At 37.8% G+C, this 27,864-nt stretch overlaps 1 protein-coding gene across 1 annotated transcript; it reads left to right on the top strand.

Moving 5' to 3' along the window:
* Window positions 1–25,252, top strand: RAB12 (RAB12, member RAS oncogene family). The gene is made up of 6 exons (XM_030445126.1): window positions 1–271; window positions 13,357–13,417; window positions 20,968–21,106; window positions 21,656–21,745; window positions 22,687–22,791; window positions 23,298–25,252. Exons 1-6 carry the CDS (start codon window positions 28–30, stop codon window positions 23,409–23,411), a joined length of 753 nt encoding a protein of 250 aa, XP_030300986.1. The 5' UTR covers window positions 1–27; the 3' UTR covers window positions 23,412–25,252.
* The last annotated feature ends 2,612 nt before the right edge of the window (window positions 25,253–27,864 follow it).

Raw genomic sequence — 27,864 nt, 5'->3', positions numbered from 1 at the left:
GGCAGCGCGGCGCCGCATGAGTCGCTGATGGAGCCGGGCTCGGGGCTGCTGCAGCGCAGGGTGGGGGGCGGCGGGCTGGACCTGGGGTCGGGCTCGGCGGGGGGGTCGCCGGCGCTCTCCGGGGGTCAGTCCCGCCGCAGGAAGCAGCCGCCGCGCCCGGCAGACTTCAAGCTGCAGGTGATCATCATCGGATCGCGGGGGGTGGGCAAGACCAGCCTGATGGAGCGATACACCGACGACACCTTCTGCGAGGCCTGCAAGTCCACCGTGGGTAAGGGAGCCCGCCGGGCCGCGCCCCGTCCCGGGGGAGGAGGAGTAGAGGGGAGGGGGTTCCTCGCCCCGGTGCCGGCCGTGCCCACCCTGCCGTAGGGGCCCGGCCGTGGAAGCGCAGGGCTCGGGGTGACGGGCGCCTTCCCTGGCCCCGCTCCCGCCTTCCCCTTCCCACCCCCCACCCCGCATGCCGGCCCCAGGCTTCCCCCTTAGGGGCCGTCCCGTCCCTGTCCTCTTGCCGCCGAGCCTCCCGCCTGGCAGGGTGGGTTTCCCCGGCCCGGGTGGGTTGCTCGACCGTGTGTGCCCCTTGGCAGCGGGAAGCTCACGGGGTTTCTGGCGAGGGAGCCCTTGGTGTCAGGCTGACCAGCTCGGGATGGAAAGGTCGAGGAGGCCCTAATTGTCCTTGCAAGTTTCGAGGAGGTGTTGGGTGTCCCGTTTCAGCCTTACTAACGACAAGCAACACAATTTAAAAAATAAAAATAAATCGGAGATGGTTGGTAGAGCGGGTGCACGTGTCTTAAGATGTTTTGTGTAGGGAAACAGAACTATTTCAGGAGCAGAGAAGTTGCCCAGTGGGATGGGACTTCAAATACTTTTCCAGACCTTAGCCTGATTAACTCCAGATTCCTGTTACGTCTTCCTAAAGAAACCCCCCCATGATGTTAGATCTGAGGAAGTTAATGTTTTGTTTGTGGACGAATACATCTTGAGAACACTGTGTTTTGCTCCTTGCTCAACCAATTGGAGCACAACCTCCTAGTTCTGCAGAATGGTGTCTTGTTCATGATTTAGTCATCTCTACAACTCTTGGAGGTAATTTAGTGCCTGCTGTCTTTTGATGCAGAAATATGTAAAGGGAGTAAAACAAGCTAGTTAGTTTGCATGTTATTAGAGTCCTATCCTTGGAGTTGAACTCTGAAGTATTGCAGCAAGACAGCTGTTAAGTCTGTGTCACTGGAAAGTATATGTGCTTAGCTTAATTGTATCTTGGAATGTGAGGAAAGGTGTGGCATTCGATGGAAAGTGGTTGTATTGCTTTTAAGAAACTGAAATGTTACTATCTTGCCATGACAACTTAATACACAGTTACTCTTAGTTGTGTTTTAATGTGTATTTTATCTCTTGTTTCAGTCTTAGGTCCTTTAAAAATCCAAATCTAGTAGTGCAGATTAGTGCTGTTAGTGTTGATACATTTTATTATTTTTTTTTAAGTTGTTAGCTTTTCCTTATGGGAGTTAGAAAGACAGTGGTAACATCAGGCATAATCTTCAAGTGGCATGTTGTAATGAAATGCTGATCGTTTCTGTAGACTGACAGATTTAATTAAATATGTGGTACAGCTGAATGGAATGTATTCCTTAGAAATTCTCCAGTTTTATATTTTATTTTGAAGCCAAGTGCCTCCTCTTTGGGCTCACCTACAGTAAGGGTTCCATCAGGGTTAGTTTCCTGACACAAGTCTTCAGGGGTGAGAGGAGGTGCTCTACATCCCAGTGCAGACTTCCAGTCTGGTGACTTGTAAGAAAACTGGTTTGTTAGATAACTGTGACAGTGATATAAGCAGAGTAACTTCCTTATTTAAGAAAAGAAACAGGAAATAAATTGTGGTAAACTGCTAGACAGAAGGTTACGTAATGTTTGATATATGAAGTGTGCCAACATAAAGCAGCGTAAGGGAAATCAACTTGTACCAAAATACACAAAGAGAGACTTGACAGTAATGGCATTTTTCTCAAGGTCCTCTGACTAAACTTGAGAGCTGTTGAGATCCCCCCAGATCCTTTGACTGCTAAACGAAAGAGCTTTTCACAGCCAGCTTGCACCCTGCTCTCTTTGCACTAAGGAGTAAGAAAAAGTAACCTCTGCTATTCACATTCCATGTATATTGAAAATAACCCACACTCCAAAATGACCTGAGGTCAGACTTTGATACACAGTTGAAGTCATAAAGCTCTCTCTTTGTCACTGCTTACTGTGGTGGTTTTCAAGAATTGCAAGTGGAGAATGTGTATTGAAACATTGTTGAAGACCTTGTGACTGATCCAGTTTCAGAGGAAGTTATGTAAACTGAATATACCTTTGAAAACTCTGCGTAACTAAACAAATGACTAAATTTTGCTGTATCTACTTTAAACTAATGAAGCTCTATTTAAAATTGAATGCTAGAGTACATATTTTTCCCGTACCTCACTATTAATGGTCTCAAGTTTACTTTTATACTAAACCTGTCGATGTACAGACCAAATAGAACAATACTTAACACCTTGACCTTTTGTATGAAAGTGTACGGGGTAATCAAAGATCTTTTCTGGCAGTGGAAGGGTTGCAGATGTCCAAAAGCTTTGGCTATCTCCCATCCTAAGGGCTGTTTAGGATAATAACACTGTGTCGTTGAAAAATGAAGTGTTTCTGCTGAAAAGGGGATTCAATTAAGGAAGATACATTTTCTTAACACTATTTCACAGAGACTACATTGCCAGTTTGGTAAAGTAAATTCTATAATAAAAGCACAACAACACGTCTTCAGTCTCAGCTCAAGTACTGAAGTTCTTTGAAAGTGTACAAAAATAGCTCGGCAGATTTCAGCACAATATCCATAACAGCACACAGTGTGATGTTGATCTAAAATTCTTTTGATGTATTTATTTTGGGCTTTAAATTGGTTGCATAGAATATTGTGTCAACTTTGTCCGCTATTTACATAGTACGGAGAACACTCAGAATGCTCAGATATTTACTTATGTTTGCATGTGGTTGTTAGATGAGGAATAGGTGTTGCTGTTTTGCAGTTTCAGGTGCTAGATCTGAATATTTGTTCTGTTAGGTTGTAGCTTTTATTACTTGTTTTGGCAAAGAAGTAGCTTCCAGAAGCTTTCCTCTGTATCTGCACTTATGTAAAATTGCTCTGTTCGTGCCAGTGTTAAATCCAGAGTACTTAAGGTAACTTATTTTCTATAACAGAATAAGACTCGTGCAAGGATAATATTGACATCTTATTAGCTTTGTCAACAAACATAAATACACAGTTTTTCTTTTAAAATAAATTTGATCTCTGCTTATAATTAGTTACTTACTGCACACACCTGCTTTATTACACAGGAGCAGAATCCAAAACTATCCCTTGGAGGTTTTTCAGGCTCCTGACCACTAAAATCTAGTATGCCGAATTTGGCATGAAAAAGGATGATCTTTCCAAAGGTAGTCTAAATAATACTAAATAAATAATCAGATAAATACTAATTGCCACATTTGTGAGAAGACTCAAAGATGGGTGGTGAAGGAAGAGCCTTTGCTGCTTTTCCTCTCTGTACCCTGCCCCAAGTAGTTCGTATCCCTAAAGAAAAACATCTTCATTCACATCTCCGTAGTGGTGATGTTATGATTTATATATTGATTTTTAAACATGGTGCTTTCTCACCCTCTTTTTTTTATCAGAATGCCTTTATTTAATAGTCGAAGACCTCTGTTCCCAGCTTCTGTCCAGCTACTGCTCAGTCTCACGGCTGTCTGTCCTACCTGCATCCACCAAGTCTTATCTCATTCTCAATCCCTGTGTTGTTTTTTCGTTCTCAGTCCCTGTGCTGTTTTTCTTCTATGGCAGATCTACAAAATTCCTGTCCATCTAATTTTTCCACAGGCATTATGGTTTTCCCTGGGCTTTATTCACTGACCCAGAGGTACCTGCTCACCGATACCTGAGGCCCCACACTGACACACCTCTCAGGTAGCTGACTCTGGCTCCCTCAAATCAAGCTCCACAACTCATCTTTTACATGCTGGCTTAGCATGTAAAGTTTCTGAGACCTAGTCTTATATTTCCACTTTTTTCCACTGCCTCTGAAAGCATCCCAGGAAAGAGGCCCTGCCCTTGCTAGTATCAGAGCAGTTAAGGTGCTTTGTGCATTGCTGGTGCCTTTTAGCAGCTGTTCTCAGGAAACTACAGTACTGCTTGGAGGAAATGCTAAAGCTTCTCTCAGTTCTAGTTTGAAAGCAAAATCATAGGTAGATCTACTTGGCTAAATTTGTAATAGGAAGAGTTGTTGTGAATCAGATGGGAATGTTGTGATCAGTTTTGGACTTTTTGTAGCCATTCAAATGCACTGCCGTGTTAAAACTCCTTTGACTTCACCAAATTGCTCTTTGACCTTGATTCACCTTCCTTTGATGTTACCATGAAATCCTATGTAAACTGGAAGCTCACTAAATTCACAGAGTTCCATAGCTCTTTCTTCTGAGCAGTCTTTTCCCCATCAATTCTTTTTAAAATACCTGTGTCCAGGTGAAATGCATAACATACATCAAATAAACAATAGTATTTGTGGAAACTTTTGGTTTATTTTTTATCAGAGCAACCTTAAGTAAGGCAGCTTCTGGTTTTAACATGTATACATATGTGCTATAAACACATGCATATAAATGTAATTATATACATATATATGTATTCAGACGTTAAGATTTCTGAGACAGTTCAAACCCTTTTTTCATTCTTGTTATCCTTCAAAAATGTGGAGCAACAAGCCAAATCTTATATTTCGCTTCCATAAGCTTGTCATAGAACATAATTACATTCATTTAAAAGTATCAGCCTATTCATTTAAAAATTATCTATTGGTCACTGTTTAGAACTTCTCTTTAAGTTGCCCCTCAGTTTTTTAGTTACCTGGTTAGTATTCATTCTCACAAGCACTGCAACCATGGTTTGTGGCTTACTAACCATTTAAAAATTAAATTTTCAGTAAGTCATAATAAAAATTCTGTTTTACTAAGAAGTTGAGTGGTGTGTTGTAATCTGAAATTAAGAACAATCTACATTAAATATTCAGGAAAAAAGCATCCTGCATCAGCTAGAAGAATGTTTATCTTTTTGTTACACTTGTATGTGTCAGTGGGCTCTTTCTGACAACTCTAACTCCTTTGAAATTTTCTTTGAAGGTGTTTTTTTTTTCACTTGCTCAAGATGGTACTGAAAACTTAATTTAGGTGGGGAGAGGGAAGAGAAGGTAAAAATAGGTGTCTTTTGCTCTATCACATCATGACAAAGCAGCAGTAAGAAATCCTTTCTTTATACCCAAAATTGGCTCTGTACTGAGAGATTTTTGCTGTTATGCAAAAAATAAAGTTTTGATCAGTAACAAGAATTACTGTGAGATCCAACCCTTATCATCACATATAGGGTGTCAGTGTATACCTCTTCTTATACCTTTTTTTTTTTTTTTGGCTAATGCAGAATAGTGTAAAAAATCCAAGCACCTCATTAATGGTGTGCTGCATTTACTTGACAAACTAGAAATGGAGCAGAGCAGGAGGCTGGAAACTTGCACAGAAAGCAATTTTGCCCTACACAGAACCTTGAGATAATTAGGGACAGTATATGAACCTGCCTGGTTTGTCTTCAGTTCTGTAAAAATAAGCTTAGGAAAAGCAATTTACAACAGATGGAAGTGTTTGCTGGAAGTTGCCTTTTACCTTTAGGAGCAGTCTTGCCACTTGTAATTGGCTGAAAGCAGCTGGAAAGTCATTGTTTGCCTTGGATGGGTCAGCTAAGCCTATTATACAGCTTGGTGTAGTCAGCAGTTGTTTTTGATGTGTAATATTTTGAAACCTCCTAAGGTAACATAACTATAGTCTGAAATAGGAAAACGTGGCAGGTAAATTATACAAATTATCCAGGAATAAGGTGTTGGATGTTTTTCATTAGCAAGAGGTTGGGAAGAAGAGCAAATTTGAAAATTACTTAGTTTTCTCTGGTTTAAAACTGTGCTAACTTCAGCTGATGGAACTATACAGCTACTGGGTTATATCAGCACTGCAGAACTGCCCCAGTACCTCATATTCAGTATGTATATAAGGATATGTAAGTAAAACAGGAGTCAAAATGAAGAGGCCACTTGTATGGTGGAGTTCAGCTTGCAAGGGGAGTAGAATGCAGCTGTCAAACTCAGTCTCTGCTGTGAACAGCTGAACACGTCAGTAGCAAAGAAGAAAAGATTTAAAAAAAAAAAAAGTAGGGCTACATCATTCTGAGTTATGGGCTTTCTTTCTGGGACTTGTGAGTTTAAATATTCATTTAATTTTAAAAATTTTTAGCTAAACCATAAAGTAAAAGAGACAGGCTTTTTAGAGTGCTTTCATTAAAAAAAAATAAAATCCTTAAGTCTTTGTAAACTCTTCACCAGGATGTCCTTCAACAAGAAAGAGCATTAAAGCATTAATATTCTCTGTTGTTAATATTGCAACTACTTAACAGCATGTGGCAGCACTTCTACAACTTGCTTCTTCTGAACTTGATACCCAAACCAAAATGTTAACTTGTCTCATTTTGAAATAGAGTCTGTGTTTTACTGGATAGTGCTTCTCATGATTTAAGTTTAATTTTTCTTCACATTCAGTTTTTCTTCAGGTCAGGTGTTTGCAGACCAGTGGGTCACTATGTTTTCCTCTTCTGTTATCAGAAGTTTTGAAAATAAGTCTTGTTCAGGACGGCACAGAAAGTCTTACTCCCTCCAAGGGGAAGGGGGAATAGGAGCTTCCAGCTCATTCTCTTTGTAAAAATTTTGATGCATGCTTTGAACTTAGCACTGTAAACAGGCTCAAAAGTCTATATTTTGTGAAAGGCTCTATAGTTTTCCTGTCAGTGAGAATGTAAAGAAATGATAACTCGCTCCATTCTCATGGAGTTTGCAAGTCCCAGTCATCTCAGATGTTTAGGAGCTGTAGATTGGATGTTCAGAATAACTTGGCAATTTCCAGAAAAACATACCTTCAAAATTTAGTTGCTGCATGCAGATTACCAAAACTTTTTTTTAATTTTTTTTTCTTTTGTTGGTGTATCTGTTTCATTCTGGTCTGTAGCACATTTGCCAGTTGAAATATCGGTACACTTTTATTTTAGGCAAGCACTCTCAAATGTCTGCATGTTAATCATTCTAGAATTACACATTGAGGCTTTATGGACAACATACACATGATGCTTCCAAATCTCTCTTTAGAAATCTTTAATTTTATACCATGCAGTTTGAAAGAGGTATTTCCACTTCAGTGTGTTTTAAACTTACCTGCATCGCCTATAGCTTCAATTAAAGTGTTTCTGAGTTTTGTTGTTATGGGTTTTTTTCCTAAAAAGGTTTTTGTAAACTTCCCTTCTCCCCTCCATGTACCTTTTGTTGGTGCTTGCTTCCTCCTTCCTGTATGGTAGAAATCAGTACCACAGCATCTTTTCATTGGTTTCAGTAGTTTCTGATTAGGTGCAAGTAGTGTTGTGTTGTATTTAGTTACAGACCAAGACTAACCAAGATAGTTTTGCCTCAAGAAACATGGGAGCTCAGTCATCAGTTGTAGCAGAGCTAAGAAAATTTGTCTGTATAATGCTGTCAGATGTCCAAATTAAATAAACTGTCATAGTCTTTATAATGGTTAGTTATTATATAACCTCTGAATCTTTAAACTTACTGTGTTTTTTAAAATTGGGCTGATTATTTTTCACTGATTGAATTACTGTGATGCAAATCACTAGTAGGCCACTGAAAATTTAATCTGTTGGCATTGATTTTAGTTGGAGGGGGGTGTTTTGTACTCTATTTGCATCTGTTTTCCCTGCTCCTCGTTTAACTTCATTGTCAGGAAATGTTGACCTCTAAAAGGTCACTGTGTGTGCTAAGCAAAACAGTTTCCTCTTCCTTTTTCTGCCACTTAGGAAAAAAACCATTGCAAGCCCAAATGCAAAATGCACAGTATGAAGTTTCTTCACTATATATATTTTTAAACAGATTATTTAGCTTTAAAGGGAGGGGGTAGACCCAGGTGTGTGTGTTTTGGTTTGTATTTTAGTAGATCACTTAGTCCAGGGTGAGAAATTTATACATTATAATCTGTTCTGGGCTAGGTTTCATCTTTATTGGACTTCAGTCTCAAGTTTGGAACAGTGTCAAGTTTGGTTCCGTGACAAGATAACGTCATCCTCACCAACTTGTCCTTATCTAGAACTTCATTAGTGCACTTCTATTTTGAGTGTCTGTTCTCTTTCTTTTAGGGTTGTTTATTTTTGAAAGGAGTGCAGACAGTTTGCTTAGCTGTGCGTTTAGCACACTTGAAAAAAAAAACCCACCACATTTAATTCTACTGGTCCTTTATTTTCCCTGGAAAAAGCCTAGTTTCAGTTGAGCACTTGTTGTTATAGATGTTCTTATTTGCATAAAGCGTATTTTTAACCTAAAGTTAATAGAAGATCAACAAAAAGAATGCTTTGTATAAAATTTTATAAGTCCTTAACTAATAATCTTACCTTACATGCACCACCTAAGTGCTGTTATACTTAATGTCTTATTTGACATGTATCTAGCCTGCAGGAAGAGGGCAGCCACTCATTAGCAGTTTTAAGTGGCATGACAAGCTCAATCAGTATGCTTTGAAATCCATATTAGATACAGAAATCCAAGCCAAAGCCTGGCATCTGTATTTTTGTGCTTTTCCATTAGTCCTTACATGTATGTGGGATCAGTATTTGGATTCCTGAAAAAAAGGCCTTTCCAGAGAAAAATGGGGATTGAAATCTGACATCCAAAACTCACATCTCTAATTCATTAGAAGAGTGGTGGTGGTCAGGATTTATTCATGGTGTGAGAGTAATAGCTTTAGAAAAATGGAATACATTGATTGCCTGTGGTCCATGCAAGCCTGATGTATGGAGAGGAGACTGACTTTTTAATGGAAGGGGAGATTGTGCTGAGCCTTTTGGTTCCACTCACATCCCTGTGACTGCTTCCACATGATCATAAGCATGTGCTTGCTCCACTAGCATGTGTACATTTGGTTATTCATTGACACAAATTTAGCCAGCAGGCATTTAAAATGCAAACTAGGTGGTGTGCAAACCAGCAGCAGTTTGCTGGTGGTGTAGCAGCTACAGAGGACCTTTTACTAATTTTTTTATAAGATGTGTTGCTCAGACTTAATGCAGTTGTCAATGGTAATCATTGATTCTTCTGTTTTATTGAACTATACATAAAGCCATGGCCTTGGTTTTATTTGCAGAATTAAGGACATGAGGTGCTTAAGTGGCTTGTTTGTGTAAGCTGCTGCTGCAGTCCTTTTAGGGGATACCTCTATCTGGAGGTGAATGTGTTGGTACAGCTGTTCCTGGCAGAGTGTAACTCCGGTGCTGGTGAGTCCTGTCTGTCAGTGCAGGTGTTCTACCACACCACTGCTTGGCCAGCTGTGGAGCTTCAAGACTGAGCAAGTCTCTGGCTGCACTGAACTGAGCAAGTGCACAGATTTATTAACCTTGGGTGTTAGTTGCAGTTTGGGATCTCCCTTAGGGAAACAGTAACTGCAAGGACTGCATTTATCGGTACAAACGGCATGAAACTTGAAAACAATCTGACAGTGTGCCAGGTCTTAGAATTAGGTCTAACAAGACCGAGAAAGACACATCTTGCTTAGAGAAAATTAAGAGTTTATTTAAAGAGTATCAAATATTGCAGGCATCAACACTGTACTATTGCAAAGCACTTCAAAAAACCACATCATTTTCTGAGAGCAGACTTAATGTATTGTCTGTCCAATGCTGAACAGAGATGCTTAAAAGAACTGTTTGCAGTTATTTTACTGAAGAATGGGAGACTGCAGCAGCTGGTCCAAATCTTCTGTTCTACAACTACAAATATATAAACATATAAAACTGGCTTACTATACATGAATGGAGATGTGCAGTTGGCTAACTCTCAGTGTCCTGACTAATAAGTATTTGCTACCTGTAATAGTGGACAGTGTTAGTTTCCTAATTGACTTTCAAAGAATATTAGTAGTTTTCCCTCTTGTTTTTAATAGTTGGAGTAAATATATGGATAGCAATACTTTTCCTTTATGTACTTTTGTTGACAAACTAAATAATTTGTTCCACTTAACTTTTTTCTTAACTGAAGATGATATTTGAAATTGAAGTGGAAAACAAATTATTGTATTGTTGTTATAATTAAATTACTACTTTGTATGTAGACTCCAAGCACTACCTTTGGCAAGTAAGTCTGAGGTGCAACATGATAATGAACCCGACAGGCTTAGGAATTTGTTTCTTCATGTGCAAAAGGAAAGTTACCAGATTTTTGCTTTCATTACTGGCAGACATTAAGCTTTTGGTATTGTGTTGATGCTTGCAGAGCATTACTAATTATAAAGAGCAGCTGAGCAACTCTTGCTTAGTTCTGGCAAGCTATCTGACTGAAGTGTTAAATGATTCAAGCAGCCCGGTAGAAGAACATAATTTTCCAGAACTGTTTCTGGTTTTCGTTCCTTGTTGCAAAATTTGACAATAAAGAAATGTTTCATGCTATGACTTTAAGAGGATTAATAGAAACATCTGTCTTTGAAATACCAATGCTGTTGACATATTATTTGTTTTGAAACCATCTCTTTAATAGGTAGGCTTTTTCCTTCTTCATTTCACTCATATGTTGTACCTATTAGTCCCAGGAAGTCCTGAGCTGAAAATTTACTTCACCAGAACAGTTGAATTTTTCTCTCCATAGGTCATTATTTATTTTTCCTTTTAAAAAATACAACAAAACCTTTTTGTTCCTTGATTTGTATAAGACAGCAATATATAAAGCACTTCTCTAAAAATAAAAATAGTTGGTGAAACTTACATGAAATTCTTGTGATAGTTTTTAATACACAAGTTTGCATCAGATATAATTTAGATTTCTTTTTTGTGTGACAACATAACTTTTTTTTACACAGCAGAGCTTTATTCACTCACTGCTCCTCTACGAGTGTAATAGTTACCCTAAGACAAACCTTTCCACCTTTATGAGCATCATAGATAATTTTTATTTTATTTCTCTTGGAGAGGAAAATGAGGTTTTGGGTTTTTTTAAGTGACTTCTCAGATGAATGGCAGACTCACATGTGGTCTGTGTGATAGTGGCAGGACTAGGAATTAGGGATGAGATGTGGGCAGTTATAGTCAGACTTTCTTGAAAAAGAGAAAGGTTTGAAACAATTTCAGTTAACATTTATTATGTCCTTAGCAAGTAAAATTACTGTTGTAGACAAAGCTGTGGCCGTATTATAATTTAAATACATTTATGTAGTGAAAAGGCTCTTAACAATAGAAATGAATGTGTGTTTCCTTAAAAGATAAAAAAAAATCTTGTTAATGAAAAAGCAGGAAATACAGGAACTCTGATTTCCTGCGTGTTGGATAGTAGAGCATAGTTGGATAACTTCACTTCTGCTTTTGAAAAGCTATCTATGCTAGTATAAAAGTGTAGAAAAATATTTCTTAAAGTTAGGATTAATAAATACTCTGAAATGTTAATCATTCTAATATTCTCAACTTGCATATGATAATTTGAAAATTGCCATTAAAATTGTAGTCTGTTTAATATTAATTTTTTAACACTTTAGTTCTTGCATGAGTTAAGAACCCTATTGAAGGGTTGAATGGGATATATTTTCATAAGTATAAACATTACTGTCCTGAATAGCTCTCCAAGAACTGGTGTATAAGTTCATTAGATACTTCCAAGTAAACAGAGAAAGAAGAGGAATGTTGTGGTGGTAACCAGTACTTTTATCTCTATGTATTGTGCAACTGCAAGCTGTCAGTCCAGGGGGATGCAGCTCAGTGATCTTTCCATTTATTTAGTCTTGCTGAATAGTGGCAACCTGCTAAAAAATAGACTTCAATGTATCCTTTACATTTCAATTAGCAAAGTGTATCTGTTTTTTTTAAGTTTAATCCATTTTATTGTTCCATGCTAACAAATCTACAGACATAACAATCTTTAGAAGCACTTTGAAATAAATGCCAAGTCAGCAATGCATAACTAGTTTTCAGAATGTAAAATGTATGGGTTTTCCCATTCCTCACTTCTCAGTTTTGAAAAGCTCTGCCTAAGTCCAAGTTCAGTCTGTTCTGTCTTAACTAATAACATCAGCAGAGATACTCAGCTTTTACCAAGGGTAGGTATTAGGAAAATGTGTATTTTTTTTATTAGAGAAATTTAAAAAAAGCTTTTTTTTCCACTCCATTTTCATCCCTATCCTTGGTATACAATTGTATGTGAAACAGCAAAAGTCCTTCCAACACACGCTGCTTCTACACTTCTGTGTGAGTTTAAGTGTAGTGCTCTGAGCCATGTTCTCATCTTTTTATTTCCCCCTTTTTGAGTTAGCACTGTTGGGGGGGATGGTGTTCAGAGGAAGAATTGAAGCAAGAATCCTCGTATAAATGTATACCAAAATGAACAGGTTTACAATCTAGAAATTCTGTGATATTCTAGGACATTTATGTGCTGAAATATTCCCACAGTTGAGTTGATAATCTTTTGTGTCTAGGTATTGTTTGACCATGGTGTGTCTTACATGTTGATTGCCAGCATAATTTTTTTTTAAATATAAGTAAAATCTCTCTATATAACAAGGTCTTCATAATTATTCGATATTCAGCATGCATTCAAAATGTGTCTGGAGTTTTGAGATGATGTACCACACAGGTATAAAATAAATTTTTAAAATGCCCTCTCTAAATCTAAGCAGTTTGATAGTAAATATTTGCAGGAATTAAGGATGACAATGCTGACAAATTTCTTAGTAAACCAGCTAGCATCACAGCACTTCTACCAAAATACATTAAAGATGCTAAGCATCCAGCTTGGAAATCAGATGTGTATTGTTCTCACTTCACAGGCAGCAAAACTGATGTGGAGGGATTGGTTTCGGTCCATGCCTCCAGGGCATCTGTGCCAGCTGGAAGTAGAGCAGGGTTGTCCTTGACAGTCGATGTGAATAAGGGAGAAATGAGCTGTGCCTGTGTTATTATTACATTGGGTTTACCTGCTGCTGGAATTATTGCACAAAGTAGAATGTTTATATTGTGATGCTGCCAATTTGGGTGGCTCACAGACTATAAAGTGGTTGTCAAATCCCCATTATGTCCCTGAGGTGACCCTTAGTGGTGCAAGGCCTTCTGTTCATTCAGATTGTTACAAGTTGACATAAGAAAATATACTAAAAAAAAAAAAAATTACACCCTCATTGCTTTTGCTTCTTATTCCTCCTTTTCTGTTTACTGTATTTTGTTTATAGGTGTTGATTTTAAAATCAAAACAGTAGAGCTAAGAGGAAAGAAAATTAGATTACAAATCTGGTAAGTAAAACAAATGTGCAACCAGCAGTATGTTTTAATTTTTATGTTCTAGCATGAATTAATATGCTTGTCTAATACTATTAACTGTTATAAGCTGGTTTACCTCTTACCCTATTCTACCTCTCCTCCATTCCCACAAGATATAAGCAAATCCAAGTAGATTCTAGATTTTTGTGAGGGTAGAGAAGGAGGAGAGATAAAGTTAGAAATAGGACATAATATTACTTAAACATTAGTGCATCACAGAGATTTCAAGCCCCTTTTCCTAGAATTAATCACCTACACAAGAAATAGTTCTGCAAACAACAAAAGGTGACTCATAAATAGACATTAAAGTACACTTTGTTGGTTTTTATTTTCTGGACTGTTTAATACTGACCTACAGACAGCATTAATAAAACTGACGTATTTTCTGGACTGCATTTCTGAAATATGTGGTATAGGCAGTGCTGTTTCTTTGATGCTGTGTTAAGTAACTTTAAAGTGAGGGATATTCAAGACCAAGTAAATTATATCCATCTAAACAGCACTGGGAAGTAAAACAATTCCATACCAATAAGACTCTGTACCCTAACTGGTACCAATATCCTACTACAAAAAGCTCAAAGTCTGAGCTAAGCTTTTGCTCGCTGGAATAGGTTACATGTTTCCTGATAAAGATTCTCTACGTCAACTAATAAGGTAGTTGTTATTGCTTAGAAATTATTGAGCTTAAGAGCTCTTCTGTTTTGCACAGTAGTACAATACACAAACATTGTTATTAGAGAATAAACCAGCTATGTTCTGTACATTAATCTTATATACTACTATGTAGAAGCTTAGCTTTGGTTTATTAACAGTGTGTGATGCATAACTGGCATTGTAGTTAAGCTGTTAAAGTGGCTAACAACCCACAGAGGGGGAAAAAAAGCTCTAAATATACCTGTTGTTATACTTTGGGGATATTCTGGTGGTTTCTCATTCTTAACTACATGGATGCAGTGAATTCAGTTTACTAACTCCTCTTGGCAGGTCACCATCAACTCTGTTTGTCACACCATGTGTCTGTCTTGCTTCCCTCTGAGTTAACTGCTGCTTCACCTTTGATATCATCAGTCACCTAACACTTGAATGTTAGTGGCATGTCTTCATCCATCATCTGTCCCTCTTTGGAAACCTATGACCACAAGGCTGGCAGTTGAGCCAGCAATTATTAGCCAGGGTCTGCTGGAGCTCACAGAGGTAACAAAAAATTCTGATATGGAGATGCTACTCTACACCTGGTATGAATTTTTGCTATGAAATGTGCTAAGCTTATCAAACAATTTACTCACGTTGAATAAATATAAGAGAGATGTTTTGTTGGAAAGATGTTAAAACCATTATTTTCCACATATTGAGAATATGCTAGTAGAATGTAGGAAACTTTTTAAACTAAAAATTTATAAGCTGCTAGAATGTGACCATTACTCCTGTGCGAAGCCCTGCTAAAATGGTAGAGAAAACACAATGTAAAAAGTTAATATTTTAATGTATTATAAAATCCCTGAACAAATCCTGCTCTTAAGTGTCACTTTCACTCCAAAAGTGTCTGTTAAAAGTGCTATTCTTATACTTAAAACTCTCTTTGGATCCTTTTTTTTTTTTTTTTTTAAAGGACTCAGATAACCACACCTTTTGCTAGTTATCCTAAGCTAGGTTGTGTATGTTGTTGGGCCTGCGTATCAACTCAGGATCATGAAGTCCAGCAATTAACCCAGCACTGCCAAGACGTCCACTAAACCATGTCCCTAAGTATCACATCTATGTCATTTAAATACCTCCAGGGATGGTGATCAGTTCCCTGGACAGACTGTTCCAGTGCCTGACAACCTTTTCAGTGAAGAAATTTTTCTCAATATCCAATCTAAACCTCCCCTGACACAACTTGAGGCTGTTTCTTCTTATCCTACTGCTTGTTACTAGGGAGAAGAGACCAACCCTTCCCTTGCTACAACCTTGTTGCAGGTAGTTGTAGAAAGCAGTAAGGTCCTCCCTAGGCCTTCTTTTCTCCAGACTAAACAACCCCAGTTGCATCAGATGCTCCTTATTGTAATTTCAGTGTTAGTTAAAAGAGGAAAGCAGTTTACTGAGTCAAGCACTTGGAAGTTTACAAATACAAACTTAGACAGCATGGCTCATCCTAAGTCAGACTCTTTTCATACCTACACAGAGACAGAATTAAGGTTGCCTTGTACTTCCTAGTAGTCCTATGTACAGTAATTACAGCAACTTTACTTTAAAAAAATATTTTGTTTGATTAATAGATAATTTCCTAAGTTCATGCTTTTGTTTTCTTAAAATGATTGATTGCATTTCAAAGCATCAGATTATTTTTTCTTTAGTCATTTGACGATTCAAATTAAAAAATCAAATGAGAACAGTTTAAAAGGAAAGTTTAACTTGTTTACACTTGACCTGCCTCCCCATTGACCACTGATCAGCAGAGCATTCTCCACAGACCTCCACCACTTGAATTTATGAAAAAGAAGCAGTATTGTGTTGAACATATTGAGTAATTTGGTGTGCAAGACATTCTTTTGGAAGCAGCTTTCACACTGCTGTTAGCTGAGTGTTAGTGGAGCAGCATAAGGCTGGACTTGTCTCCTGCTTGCTTCTGCAGTGGGGTACTGTGCTTTAAGAACACCTCTGCAGGCATCTGCTCTTGCTTTTAGCTTGCCTATTCCTATACAGTCCTTGCTAGTCTCTTCCCTATTTCCCTGACTTTCAGTCAGGAAAGAACCTCCTGCTTCTCAGATTATGAAATAGTAAAGCATCACTGAGGACACAGAGTAGTATCCATCTTCTCTGGGCCACGTGGAACATGAGTAGTGCCCCTTAAGCTGCCTGAAGAAGTAGAGACAGTAACTGTGTTGTAGTTTGTGGCTGAAACAAGCTCCTGTCTTCTCTAAGAAGTAATGTTTGGGTGCAGCTCAGGCCATGGGGTAAAGTAACCAGAACTGCTGGATAGCATGAATGTCCAAGTGAATCCAAGCATCTGTGATTAACTAGACAGAGCTCATTAGACCCAGACCAATTAATAGGAAACTCAGTCTCCTGCTTTGAAGCACAGGTGTACCAGGAGCTGCTGGACAGGACAGTCGGGTATCTGACCTTGTCCTCTCACCTGAGTCATCTGGGGAATCAGGTGGCACAATCAGCAGTCACTTCAGCTTCCCTTCTGCAGGGACCTGGTTAGTGGAAGCTGCAGTGCCCTGCCATTGTGCCCAGCTCCCTGCTGGTGCAAAATTGTTACTTACCTTTAAAAAAGTTCACATTCTGCCATCGCAGCGTTTTCTAATGGTGTATTGTTGTCCTAGAAATCTCTGGTGCAAGTAGCAGTCTGAGGAAAAGATCACGTCCTGTCCTAGAATTTAGTTCCTTCTGTTCATTACCTCTGAAATGAATTGTTTCACATAAAAGAAGATTTTTAATATATTTGTGGATTTTTAGGAGGAAAATGATCGACTTGACAAGTAGCATTAACCTCTAAATTGATTTAAACCATTAAAAAAATATTGCCAGTAGATTCAGTAAAAACTCAGAGCATGTGGAAGTATTAAATTAGTGTTAACTTTTTTATTTATGCTTAGAAATATTTTCCTTTCTTTTGCCACTTCGCACCAATGCTCATAAAAATTAACTACAAAGACAGTTTTGGGTCTCTTTATTTCAACTGTTTTAGATATACACAGAGAACATTTATGTAAGACAAAAATTAACCAAACCTATTTTATTGAGATCAACTGTATTTTTGTTCTATTTTACCGAGCTGGAAATTGTGATAATATGACGAGTCAACACTTGAAAGTGGGCTTTGTGTGATTTTTTTCTTTGCTTTTGTTTGCTGTAATGTTTATTTGTGTTTTCAGAGTGATGTCTAGTTTCCTTTTTGGAAGCAGAAAAAGTCAAGCAGTGAGAATGTGGGGTTTTTTGCAGGTTATAGATGGTCAAGGCATCATATGCTGTGTATTTCTGATTACAGTTTAGAAATACCAATGTTTTTCCATTAGAACAGTTTCTTGAAAAAAATCAATACAAGAAAACTGCTTGTAGAATTTAAAAAGGAGTCATCTGTTGTCTTTTTTTTCAGCGATGCTGAATCCCTGGTTTGTGATAACTGATCAAGTTACTTACTATGAGGACTTCTGGAGTTTTAATTAAATTGAACAGACTTATTCTTCTATGTCAGTTCTGACCAGAGCAAATTAAGAACTAGCTACATACTGTTAGGTCAGTTAAATAATGCTTCAATAGCTCCCCTTACTAAAATGCTTCAGCTGCTGCTGCAGGAGTGTAATACATTGGTGAAAAGAGTACAGCAAACTTCATTGTTCCAGCACTGCACCTCAAAGGAAAGCATTTTAACTTCAATATGCTTTTAATGTCAGCTCTACAGTAGAAGTTCTCATTTTTCCTCAATATTGGAAGAATTTACTGTATAGTTTCATAAAAAAGAAGGTAACACCTGGGTAGAAGATGAGATTTTTCCATGTGAAAGATCACCTTGATACATCTTGAACTGCAGCTGATTTCTGTAGCTTGGGATTGTATTCTAAACTTACTTACTGCAGAAATCATTTTCCAATTTTCACCTTACTACTTGAAAGCTAGTACAATGTCAGTGTAATGTTAGAGACCACAAATCCATCTTATTTTTTCCAGTTTTAAAAGGAAACAAGGATTACAATACCACGCTTACAGTCAGAAGCCTGATGACTGGTTTCATTTAAACATGCTGTGGCCATAGAGGTGTTGGTTGTGTGAAGTGTGGGGAAGCCAGTGACTTAAAGCAAGGCAAAGAAAGACAGTCAGAATCCACTCTAATTTAGTGTGACTGGCAGGTGACAGTCAGTGGCCACCTGGCCATTTAATGCATGTGGTGGGCAGCTGGGCTCTCCATGGGTGTTTTTAAACTGGCCACAGCACATGGTGTATCCCCATTAGCCAGCAAGCCAGACTGTGGGTTCTGTGATATTTGGGTGAAAGGGGAGTTCAAGACCTGAGGGTATGGAGAAGAGCTGCAGCCTGGGATTACCACAAAACTCTTAAAGAGCCTGAAGGTGTTGTGGGGTGAGGAGATGCTGATTCAGTACCAGGTACACTGGGAGATACAGCACTTAAGGGGCTAGGGGATACATGCAGTTGGAGATGGCTGGAGTGTCAGAGTGTAATGTTGAATAGTTGGCTCCATCACCTGCTTCTAAGCTTATCCAGCGTGTTGATGGCTGTCTTCAGAGCGGGTAATTCAGCATTAGGGTGTTTATTTCCCTTCAGGTTTTCTAATGTATGAACTGAGAGATCTGGTAGCCCCTTCTGTGGTAGAGTTCCTAAGGGTCCTTAGCACTGACCTAAAGGCACAGCCAGGTGACTCTGAAATAGCCCCTTTTTATGTCTGTATTCCAGTATGGGTACAAAGAAGAGAGGGAAGACCAGCCAGCAAAAAAAGCAACTATTTCCATTATTCTGGCCAAAGCTAGAATTGATGCATTCTTCCACACCAGGCAGGCCTTTTCACCTGCTGTCTGGTTACATCTGCTTAGATCGATGGAACTAATGGGCTCCCATATGTAATAAGCTTGATCAGTAGGCTGGCTTACCAACAGATGGTAGGGGCTGCTCCACAGGGTCATAATTCTCAGAAGTCTGTTGATAAACACTAAAGCAATGTTATCTATATGTGGAAAATCAACGGTTCATACTAGAATTTTGTAATTTTTCATAGAGTGAATGTTCAAAGGACCTTTCAAAAGACAAAACTGACCACAGCAAAGAAGTAATAGAAGAGAAAGCAGAGTTACTTACTCTGTGTAATACTCGTATATGGAACTTCAGCTGCCAGAACTTGTATTTCTCTAATAAAAATGCCTCATTAGTGATAAGAAAGCAACCAAATAACCATGGAAAACTGGTCTGAAATACTAGTAGATCATGATCTTATTGAGACAGGCTACTTGTATTCGCTTTCTATAGGGTCCCAGAGGTCTGTATTAATCTAATTGTGTTCTGAGTAGAGAATGGGATTTGATTAAAAATAAAGGAAAAATGGATGCAATAGGAATTGGTTGTCTTCTGCCACATATCTCTATATGCAATATATTTCCACAGTCTATGAAGCAGAGGTTTCAAAGTTTTTTCTAGTGGACATTTTGTGGCTTTACTTTGTGAAATCACCAGCAAAGATTTGTTGCTATCAAGTACACTTGTGGCAATTTCAGGACAAAGTTTGTCACTTTTAAACCTGTTAAGTTAAAATTCTTAAGGATTTTGTGAAGAGCAAGATAGGTTTGTGGTAGCTTAATCTGCTGCTTGCTGTGCATAGATTTCAAAAGAATTCTTCAGGACAATTGATGTGGCATTTTGTGAACATGACTTTTTTTGGTAACAAGTGTTAATTGTTAATCTCATCCCCAAATTCATCCTCCTCCTTTAGTCTAAAATGTGACTGAAGAGTTTCTTTTGAACTTCAGAGTCCCAATACACGTACATGCGTTTTCCCCCATCCACTCTTAATTTTGGGCCAATTTTGACTTGCTCTAACAGTGAAATTTCAAAATTACCCATTGGCTCTGGGGTCTGAACTCAAGCAGCAAATGCTAGATTGCTCCAAGGCATTGTATAACTTGCTTTATAGTTGTGATACCAGTCACATTTTAAGACTTAAGATATGCACCAGCTATCTTTTTTTTTTACTATAACTGCCAAAGATCTTCCACAAGCAGGCTTGATGATAAGATTAAAAGCAGTTCACAGGTTTTCATGGTGCAACAGAAAAATAGCTCTTCTGTCTCAATTACTCTTGGAATCTAAGCCATTGCTAGTACAGGCAACATGGTGTCAGTGCTGGAAAATAGCCCCCAGTTTAAATGCACCCTCTCTGAAATATTTACAGTTCTGAAAGGGAGAAAGGACATGTTACTTTAACACCTCAGATTTCTAGATGTAAGCATAAAAGCCAGGTATGTACTTTAAAAAAAGCCATACCACATAACAGTTGCTCACTCTTTTCTTTCACTTCTGCCAGTAGCTTCTGCATTAGTTACAGAACCATGGCTGAATTGCTGTGGTTTGATCCAAAAAGGCTCTGAAAGCTCAAATCATAATGATCGATGCATTGATCATTTTCTAGTTGGTTGTCCAGCTGTGTTTGATAAGCATGTATCCATTTCTTTTTCTCATTTTTTTTCAAGGCTATTTAAAACCCAGACAATCAAACCCCAACAACACAAAACCAGCTTCATCTGCTGGTATGTTTTTCATTGGTCACCTTCATTCTCAGACACATCTCAGAACTGTTTGGTGGCCTTTCTTGGTGAAGTTAGTATGGGATAAGTAGTTCTGATACAAAAACTTTTTATGATTAAAAATACTGCTCAATATTTTTTTTCCCCTGAAATTCATACATATAGAAGGAAATGTTCAAAGTAGAGTGTTTAATGAGTGTGGGGGTGTTCTGATTAAAATATAAGCAAAATTATTCTGTACTGCAAATTGGTGAAATATTTGTGCCAATGTTTGCTGCTGCTTCTTAGGGACACAGCAGGTCAGGAGAGATTCAACAGCATTACCTCAGCTTATTACAGAAGTGCCAAGGGAATTATTTTGGTGTATGATATCACCAAGAAGGAAACTTTTGACGATTTACCAAAATGGATGAAAATGATTGATAAGGTAGGCCTTAAGTACTTTCTTTTCTTTTTTTTTCTTCTTTTAAGAAGCAATTTTTTTCCTCAGAGGTACTTTGTAGGACTGACTTTTAACAGCATTGATACAGGATTATTAAACTAGTGCAAATTAATTTTCACAGATTCTTTTATCTCGGATTTAACATTAAAGTCTTGCTGTTGCAAAATTCTCATCTATTTCTGCCTCTTTGAGCTAGAATTGTCCCAGTTAGAAGTGTCAGTAGAAACATGTAAAATTACTCATTTACCTGTCTGCTAAAGGAGAAAAAATGTTTTATTTCCTGTCTGTGAAATAGTCATTATATTCGTTCTTAGATAAACTAAAGCAACTAGTTCTCAAATCACATTTTAAAAATGGAATTTAAAAATTGAAATTGAAAAAAATTTTTAAATAGTGTTTAAGAAGAACTTTTACCTGTAAACTATGTAGGTGTGGTTCCTTATATAGCAGAGAAATTGCTCTTTTTAATGTTGTGTTGGCATTACAAGATCTTGCATCTCTAGGCTTAATTAACTGAAAATGTTTTAATTGCAGTATGCTTCAGAAGATGCTGAGCTTCTATTAGTTGGAAATAAACTGGACTGTGAAGCTGATCGAGAGATTAGTCGACAGCAGGGAGAAAAGGTAAGAACAGGTCTAAGCAAATTCTTATTTACTATTAGAAGTAAAACTGTTGTGGCATTGCTGCTGAAATTCCATTGCTACTTCTTTTCAGCCTTTTAGACCTAAGGAGCACATGGAAAGTGGAGCTGTTCTGTCAAAATCTACACCATGTTTACCTACTTTTATAGAATATGCAATTAAGTGCTTTCATGCTGGAGCAGTGTCTTTGCTCTAAAGAAAGGAAAAAAACTACAAATTGGCTTACACCACACACTAGTACAGAGGTTACTCCTTTCGGGGTTCTGAAAGGGGATATAGTGATAACTTGAATGACAAATGGTGATATCCTTTTGAGCCTTCTTCCAGACATTTTCTTTTTGGTAGTATTTAAGAGAGGCAACACCCCTGCTTGATCTCTTAGCTCACCTTTGTTTTCATGTTTCTTTTGTTCTCCTCCAACTCCAAAAGTGGCAAGAAACCTGATAAGAATAGTTTAGCATAACACTCAGAGCATCATCTTGATCAGGACAGTATCAGTATGAATGTAATACAAATGTTTTCCTTCAGCTGCCTATCATGCATTTGGAAGCCAGGCGTTTTCTATTAGAGAGTCAAAGCTTATAATTCTTGCATCTCTACTACCCTTTTCTGCATTTTAATAATAAGGAAGAGATTAAATCTTCTGAAAATTTCTTCCATTTTGGCAACCTGAAGCAATCCACAGCAGTTGAAGACATTACTATCTCACATTGAAGTCTGTGGCTCACTTATTCAATAAACCAGATTGAAAGGAAAATTAGCAATGTGTGGCAAAATTTTCTATGGAGATTCAGGGTAATGAATTGAATTAGACTTCAGTCACAGATTTGTGTAAACTGGCAGTTTTTAAAGGTTTTATGAGGAGTATATATTTGCTGCTTGCATGTAACTTGAAGTATTAAATTTATTTTCTCTTTCATCAGTTTGCACAGCAGATAACCGGGATGCGGTTCTGTGAAGCCAGTGCCAAGGATAATTTTAATGTGGATGAAATATTTCTAAAACTTGTTGATGACATTCTGAAAAAGGTAAAATATTCAGGTGGTAGTTTCTCTGACCACAGAAGTGGTCACTATTTAAGTACTGATTGCAGGTACTTAGAAGGGCCTACAGAGAGAGTGCATAGAGGTGAAATTTTTGTTTAATACATATCAGGCATGATGTAGTTCATAGACTGAACACTTCAGTTAATAAACATTGCTGTTGAATTTGGTAAAAATCTCCTCCAAATTGCTGTACTTCAGCTTTCCTATAACTTCACTGTGTATCAGCAGCTGACTACACATTTGCATGCTTTTAATTTGTGAGCAGTTCTGTTGTAATTGGTTTCCAAAGTGGCTTTATCATGACAGTGTCTTGTAATTTTTTTTTCTGAAAGATATTCCTTATGCAACTTACTGAAAATGTAGTTCACTAATAAGAACCAAGAGATCCTTAAACTGAGGCTTCGGCTGAGAGTGAACTCTTGAAACAAGGTCTTTGTGCAGAATTGTGTGCATATGACTGTTTACAGGTGATTTTTCTTTTCTTTAAGATGCCACTGGATGTTATAAGAAATGAGTTGTCCAACAGTATCCTGTCCCTGCAACCAGAGCCAGAAATCCCACCAGAACTGCCTCCTCCAAGGCCACACGTCCGTTGCTGTTGACTTGTTACTCCATACAGAGGGAAAAATAGGAGTGGGAGGGTAAAGAAAGTATCTGTACTACTCTGCACTACAATCATTTGGCAGTTTCTTGTTGCACTTTGTTATTCGAGTCAGAGCTACACACTAACTTGTAAATATGCAAATATGCAATCCTATGTAGGATTCAGCTATAACATTTAATTATTACCCCTCTCCCTCACAATTATGTTTCATTGATTTCCCCAGTGTTATAAATACTGTACAGTTGGTGGGGGTTTAGCACACTTCCAGTTGAGGAGGAGAAGAAATTAAATCTATACCTATTCTTGACATAAATGTTGTATTAGTTCTTGTTATTATAAACAGGCAGGCAGAAGCTCTTCTGGTATAAAGATAAGTATATGGTGCTTTGCTAACTATTTCAAGGACAATTTTTTTAAAAAAGAGGACTTTATGTACAAAGCTTTCATAATCAGCATTATGTTTCCTTTCAATGTAGTGAAGACAGTTTTGGCTCTGCTGACTGGATTTATTGAAAAGCTAAGTTTAATTTTTGGCAGTCTTATTTATTTTGTTTAGTGCTGCACCCTTTTTTTGTATACCGAGACATCACATCTGGTGCAGATCTAAGATTGCACTCTGGAGTAGCATATATAATTTTCTGTATAAGCATAAACTTGGTTGCAAGAATCATTAAGTTTCAATAAAGGAATGGAGATATATTCAAGCTCTAAAAGAAGGTATAAAAAGCAATGCTGCTGTCCTAGACAAATTCTTTTAAAAAAAAAAATTTATGATATGTTAAGGAATATATATGTGTATTTGTCTGGACATCTGTGGGGCTGGGGGGAAGGGAACCTAAAGTAAAATTATTTTCTTTTCCAAATGGTGGAAATTATTCCCATCAAAAAATACTGTGTTAGGGTTTTGTCTGATAATGAATTTGTGAATTATATCTTTGGTATATCTTTTATTAAAATGCACTGTTTAGTTTAGTTGTGGTAAATCAATAGTTACCTATTTGAATAACTTGGTGTGTCCTGAATGTTGTGGTATTGAAAAACATTGTGGTCTTTCTAAACTAATGAAGTGCAAATAAAATTTTGTATTTATGAATGACAGTGGAACTGCACCTGTTATTAGAATGGCAAGTATGAACTGATGGGTAAAAGGTAGGATCTGGAGTACTTGTTTTAATTTTGTTATGATTTAATTTTCAGTTTGACAGTTCCTTTAGGTGTAATTAAAACAGCAATGGGCATTGGCTGTTCACCTTGATCACTGCTCTGCTGGGAGAGCAGCTGATGACCTAGCCCAGCTGTTATCTTCAAATAGCATGTGACTGCTTGTCATGCTATCTTAGCAAGTGGTCACAGAACTATTAATTACACTGGCAACACAAGTATGAACCAGTCTTTTTCACACAACAGCTTCTCTACTTCTCATTCTCTGGTGCTGGAACCCATTTTGTCACTTTTGCTATTCTTCTAGCCAAAACACTGGCACTGGCCAGATAGGTATACCATTGACTTAAGCAGCTTCTCTCTGTTTTTTGGAAGGAAAAAAAGATGCAACAAACTGCTAATGTTAAAAAAATTATAAAAAATCAGTCCTTCACAGAGTAAGCTCTGACATTCTGAATACAATACCATGCAGGTCTTTAGCACACCTGGATTTCAACTGACAAGTTAAGGAAGCATGGTTGATATTTGTGCTTATGTCTTCTGCCACCTTGTGCCTAAATGGTTTGCTTTTTTTTATGTAGTAAACTTACAGTTTACTGTCATGTTGGTAAGATAAAATCGATTTCTAAAGCACTTGTAGAATTTCTGTTTTTCTGGTACTGTGGGCAATAGCAAGGATGGGAAAATTATGGAAAAAGGAGTTTTAACTTGACAGCCATTTTATTTTAGCTGATATGTTTTTATTTGTATTTAGAAACTTGTGATTTTTTTTTCCTGCAGTTTTTGAATTTAATAAAAATTACGAGATTTGACTTAGATACACTTTCTTGTAATTCTGTGCTCTTTGTATATAGGTAGATTGGGATCCCAGTTTCTTGTACCAAAAATTTTAAAATATTGCATTTCAGAAATACATTTCTATGAGAATGCTTGAATGTATTTGATTATTCGTTGAAAACCATAAAAAATTCAGGAAACCTGTTTACTTTGCATCCATTATACTATGAGACTGAAGAAGGTGTTGTGTCCTAATTTATCCCTGAAAATTCTGCATGAATCAAGAAAAAAAAATTTTTTTAAAGTTTCTTTGTGTCCTTGCTCCCACCTAGCAAGCGTTTGCACTGTGGTGTGGAAAGATGGGTGGGGAAAAAAGCTCTTCATGCTGCTCCATTGCCTCCCATGAAAGTTCAGCTGTGACCCCAACTGTTGCTGACATCTAATGATGGACTGTTTGAATGGTCTGCATAACCACTGAGAAATCACAGGATGAAAAAAGGGGAAGAAGAGCACTAGCTGCAGCTGCAAGTCTATTCTGAGTTGTGTTAGCAGATCACTGTTCTTTGGTAGCCCATTCCCACACTTCAGGGTGTCACCAGAGGGTGTTTCTTTCTAATATTGACCCAAACATGCTTTACTACTAAACTCATCAGCTGCTGGGAGGTGTTCTAGTCCCTGGCAATTTCTTCGTGCTAGACAAAATACATGGAAATGTCTTTTGAGAATCAGGCATGGCAAGTAGAAATCACAGAAGTGATAGAAATGGGGCAGTAATGTCTGCTCCAAAGTAGTGGTGGGTTTTTTTGACTTCCATAAAATAATGGTAGATGGATCATGGCCATTGAATGGTAGTTTGCCACTGGTTTCATTGTGATGAGGATTTAATCCAGTGAATTAGTGAAATGGCACAATTTCAGTGGTATGTCCAGTTAGCACTGCATCTTGTACCAAAACCAAAGTTTATTTCCAGCTAGAAACTGATACAATATTTGGGTGTGTCTGTGAAGTTTTATACTGGACCAGTGAGTTGAGTTGACAGATCGTCTCTTCTTAGGTGACCAGAGGGGAATTAGGAAGATTGGAAATTTCTCTTGTGTAATAGTGGGTAAGGATGCAGAAAAAGCTGAAAACCACTGGTTTACCAGGACATCTTGAATTATACACTGTTGTGCTGTGTGCTCTGTAGGTATAGTGACACCTCTTTCTTTCACCAGATGTTCTGCTCTCTCAGAGCAAAGAGACAGAACTAACATCAACTGTTTGGTATTTCTGAGGCAGGAGGATGAGAAGAAGGTGGAAAAAAAAAGACGAAGTTAAAAGCTAGGATATGATGACTTGCTAAAGTGAACTGAGGGCTACGTGCTTGTGCCCTTGCTGGAGATTTCAGCATTCTTTCATGTAATTTAATTTAAACTGATACTTATCTCACCATGCTGAAGGGGCAAGAATTTTTGGCATCAGTTTTCCTTAATTGGTTTTCCCTTTTATCATTATTATTTGTGAAAGTGATGCCATAAACTAATCATTACTTAGAGTGCTAGATTTAAGCAGGATTGGGAATTTGATAGGTCTTTCTGACTTGGGCAAGGATTTCTAGTTAATCCAGTTAGTCTTGGAAGCCAATAGTTGTCTTATAGACTAGTTTAAATGGGGCTGTTTTGCTAGCTGTTAGTGCTAGCGTCAGCTCTGTGATCCTTCTGTTCAATGCCTCTACCTTTTTGTGTGTCAAAACCACACTGACATAGGAAGATTTATAGCAGGTACATTTCTGAGATATGAAGGAGAACAAGGTACATAGGAAAAGAGAAGCAGAACAACCAAGCTAGTGATGAAAGAATGTGAACAAAAACCTCTAAAATGGGAATAGAGAATGCAGCCCATTTCTAGCTTGGTCACTTTCCTGTAGTGGGAATTCATTCACAAAAGTTCATCTCTCCAATTTGTGAAAGACAAAAAGAAACTGCACCAACCAGCATGAATTGAATCTCCCTTCTTGTGTTGGCAGTTTTCATTCATCCAGTGGTAGTTTTGCTGAAGTGGAGAATCCTCTCCCTATAATGAAAATGGTCCAATGTGGCAGGTATAAGTGGTACAAGTCTCACTCAATTTGGAGAGAAAAAGCAGGAAAAAGACTGTCTTTCAAATCACCACTGTCATTTATGCAAACTCTTGATTGTGCTAATTGCAAGTCTTTCATGTAAAATAGTGTAAATGGGTCAATTTGAGGTCATAGTCTTTAACGTTAGGAAGAAATTCTTTACTGTAAGGGTAGTGAGACCCTGGAACATGTTGCTCAGGGAAGCTGTGGCTGCCCCATCCCTGGAAGTGTTCAAGGCCCGGTTGGATGGGGCTTTGAGCAACCTGATCTTGTGAGAGTTGTCCCTGCCCATGCAAGAGTGTTGGAATGAGATGATCTTTAAGGTCCCTTCCAACCCAGATCATTCTATGAGTCTATGATTTTTTTACTTTGTGTTGAAAGATGCTAAAACCAGTTTGTTCTAATTTTCAAAAAG

This window comes from Calypte anna, chromosome 2 (genome assembly GCF_003957555.1).
Source record: "Calypte anna isolate BGI_N300 chromosome 2, bCalAnn1_v1.p, whole genome shotgun sequence".
Lineage (NCBI taxonomy): Eukaryota > Metazoa > Chordata > Aves > Apodiformes > Trochilidae > Calypte > Calypte anna.
The sequence above is the reverse complement of the archived record's forward strand: the minus strand, read 5'-3'. Positions and strand labels throughout refer to the sequence as shown.